We start from the raw sequence: 2,939 nt of genomic DNA, 5'->3' as shown, positions 1-2,939 counted from the left end.
GGGGGGGGAGATGTGGGGCAAAGAGCTGGTGCATTGCCCCACATTCCACGGGGTGAACAAAACACTGGTGGCGGGTGGCGAGCAAAGTCACTCTGCGAGATAACTCTGGCCACAAAGCTGCACAATGGGAGGTGCACTTTGGAGCACAACTAGCAGACTGGCAGGCAGGTTACGCACGGCGGGCACGAGTTTCATTCAATGCGCCAGCGCAAAAGTTCATCTATTTCGCTGTTGAGTATCTACATCAGCAGCGGGGCGTGAGAACTTCCTTGCTGGGAGCGTCTGTCGTATCGTCGCTAATGGAGTTTGTTCCTTGTGTTGCAGGCGCCCGTACAACACGAGCCGCACCATGCGCACCCCACAGTAGTGGGGCTCGGCGGCGAGCATAGGACGCAGACGCCCATGCTGCCCGGAGCAGCGCCGGCACCGGCATGGCGTAGCCAGCGGCAGGGGCGGCGGCAGCGGCGGCGGCAGGGACCGGGGCCGTGGCTGGCGCCGAGGCTGTGGCCAGGGCCGCGGCCGAGGCTGCAGCGATGAGCCCCGGGGACATGCGGGACGTGCATCGCCGTCACCAGCGCCGCCTGTCGCCGCTATCGCCGCCGGCCTCTGACCCCCGCTGCTGCCGCCCCGCGGCGCCCCGGCCGCCCCGCGGCCCCGGCCCCGGCCCTGGCCACGGCCACGGCCACCCGGCGGCCGAGGCCACAGCGTCCCGCCAGAGAGCCCGGCCAACCCGAACAGCAGTCGAGCGCAAGGCGCGCGCAGCACGCGCCACCTCCGTCGTCTTCGTCAACCCCATGGAGCGTGAAATGAACGACACCGGGCTGGACCCGTTCGCCAACCTCACCAGCAGCCTCGGCCTGGACCGCGAGGACCTCGAGGGCCTCGAGGCTGACGGCGGCGCCCTGGGGCAGGTGGGCGTGGCCGAGCAGCTGCTCATCGCGTGGAGGCACATCATCGGCGGGCCCAACGCCACGGTGGACGTCGGACTGGGCCTCCTCCACGTCTCGCTCAACGCCTCGACCCCCGCCAACCTCCCCGGCAACCTCTCCGCCAACCTGACGGGCAACGCGTCCGCCACCCAGCTGCTCGGCCTAGGAGGCTACATGGAGCTGGGCAACGCGTCGACATGGACGGAACACGAGGAGCTGGTGCACCTCGTCCAGATGGTCAGCGTGGCCGTCCTCCTCGGCCTCGTCATCCTGACCACTGTCATAGGTAGGTCGTCGACCTCCTCAAGACAGCAATAAGAAAGAAGGGTCGGGGAATGGACCTTATCTGCTCTCGCTTCTGTTATGAAAGCGGCTTCAAGCACGATTTCTGTTATGCAGGCGGCTTCAAGCACGATTTCTCACTGACTGCGGCCTGGATTTCGTTTCTTTTACTCCCAAAGCCAAGCCGAGCAGTGTGAAACGTCGTGTTACCGGAAAGGTCTTTTACGACCTTACACACACACACACACACGTCCACAAATTTTGGTACACTGGGTTGGAAGGACGTCACTTATATGAAGTCGTTTGAGGCTGTCAAAAATCGATCCAAAATACTTGATGCTGTTTATATCATAATGCTGTTGCCTCTGACGAAAGAGACAGCGGCATTACAGCCAACGCGAGAGAAGCCTCGAGCCGTCGATGTGTGGATGAGGGGCAACGACCGACGACGGGGAGAGCCGGCCTATCGCATGCTAATCCGCAGCCCCCCCCCCCCCACTTGCCAGTCCATGGACCTCCTGATGACACGTCACTATATATGTGGGTTAAGAGGCCCCATCCCGGCCCGGGGCCCCCAGCCCCCTCCATCATGCCCTGAGTCACCTACTGAATGAGTTAGAGGGTGCACCCGCCCCTCTCCCTTCATTGTGCTCGCTAGGGGCTCGCTCTGATCACCCCATTACTCCAATAGAGAGGGTCGCCTCCGCTCCGGCCCAGCCCGGCCGCCGCCACACCCTGGAGGCTCTGCGGAGCTGGTGCGCCTTTGGCAGCTTCGCAAAACCTTGGCACGCCTCGTCCACACCACCCCTCTGCTTCTCGTTCTCCCCACACACTCCCCCACCCGTCGTCGTCGTGTCACTCTCGCAGATGCAAAGTGCCAGAAAATAAGGGTTGGACTTGTAAGAAAACTCGCGTCGGTTTTGCGTCCGAAACGGCGGACTTCCCTTTGCCTTCCCTCCCTCTGCGCACCAAAAGCCTTCCCCGGGGGGGAGGGGCGGGGGGCTGACAGCTGTCGGTGCAGCACAGCAGCGGAGCACTGCGGAGCAACGCCCAGCCAGAGTGGATTTTACGCAGAGCGCGCGAAAAATAAGAAAAGTAAAACATGACGATAAGAAAAAGGCAAGGAAGATGGCGGCGACGGCGGCGACGACGGCGAACAAGAAGAAAGTTTCTGTTCTTTCCCTTTGGGCGACGCGCGACGGGTATGTACCTTCGCGGACGCTACACGGCAGGAAAGAGCGCAAAGGGGAAAGGGGCGGGGCGCTTGGGGTGGAGCAAGGAGCACAGAGTGAGGTAGCAGGGTGGAGCGCGACAGAGCCCCGAGGGGGAAGAGGCGGTATCGATATCAACACAAAAAAAAATTGATAAAATAACCGACATAGCAGGCCGCGCCACGCGGCCGATGTCGTTATTGCGCTGCCGGATTCCTGGTGGCATTTTTCACAACGAAATAATAAGATTTCCGTCTCCTATTGATGCTGTCTCCTCCGCCCCAGGTGGAGATGAATGCTCTCGTTCTGCTCGCCCCGGCACTAATATCCGCACGGCGTCGATAGGGACGGGCAGAACAGCACAATAACGCAGCACAGCGGGGAATCAAAAGAATGGAATCGCAGATTTTCCCTCTCTCGACCGAGAAACTCCGTCTTTCCTCCTGCGCTTGGGCTCCACGCCGCCACACCCTCCAGCGCTCACGCTTACTCTCACACGGTACCTTGGCGCCCCCCC

The 2,939-nt window shown here is 61.8% G+C and overlaps 1 protein-coding gene across 1 annotated transcript in view; it reads left to right on the top strand.

Annotated features, from left to right (window-relative positions):
* LOC127750310 (5-hydroxytryptamine receptor-like) overlaps positions 1-2,939 on the top strand; it is a 67,297-nt gene that overhangs the window by 54,141 nt on the left and 10,217 nt on the right. Inside the window, exon 3 of the mRNA XM_052271629.1 lies at positions 325-1,215. Coding sequence (XP_052127589.1) covers positions 534-1,215 — 682 coding nt within the window. The 5' untranslated portion in view covers positions 325-533. The remainder of the gene's footprint in view (positions 1-324; positions 1,216-2,939) is intronic.

Source organism: Frankliniella occidentalis, unplaced genomic scaffold (assembly GCF_000697945.3).
Source record: "Frankliniella occidentalis isolate FOCC.00 unplaced genomic scaffold, Focc_3.1 Scaffold168, whole genome shotgun sequence".
In the NCBI taxonomy this organism is placed as follows: domain Eukaryota; kingdom Metazoa; phylum Arthropoda; class Insecta; order Thysanoptera; family Thripidae; genus Frankliniella; species Frankliniella occidentalis.
The sequence above is the reverse complement of the archived record's forward strand: the minus strand, read 5'-3'. Positions and strand labels throughout refer to the sequence as shown.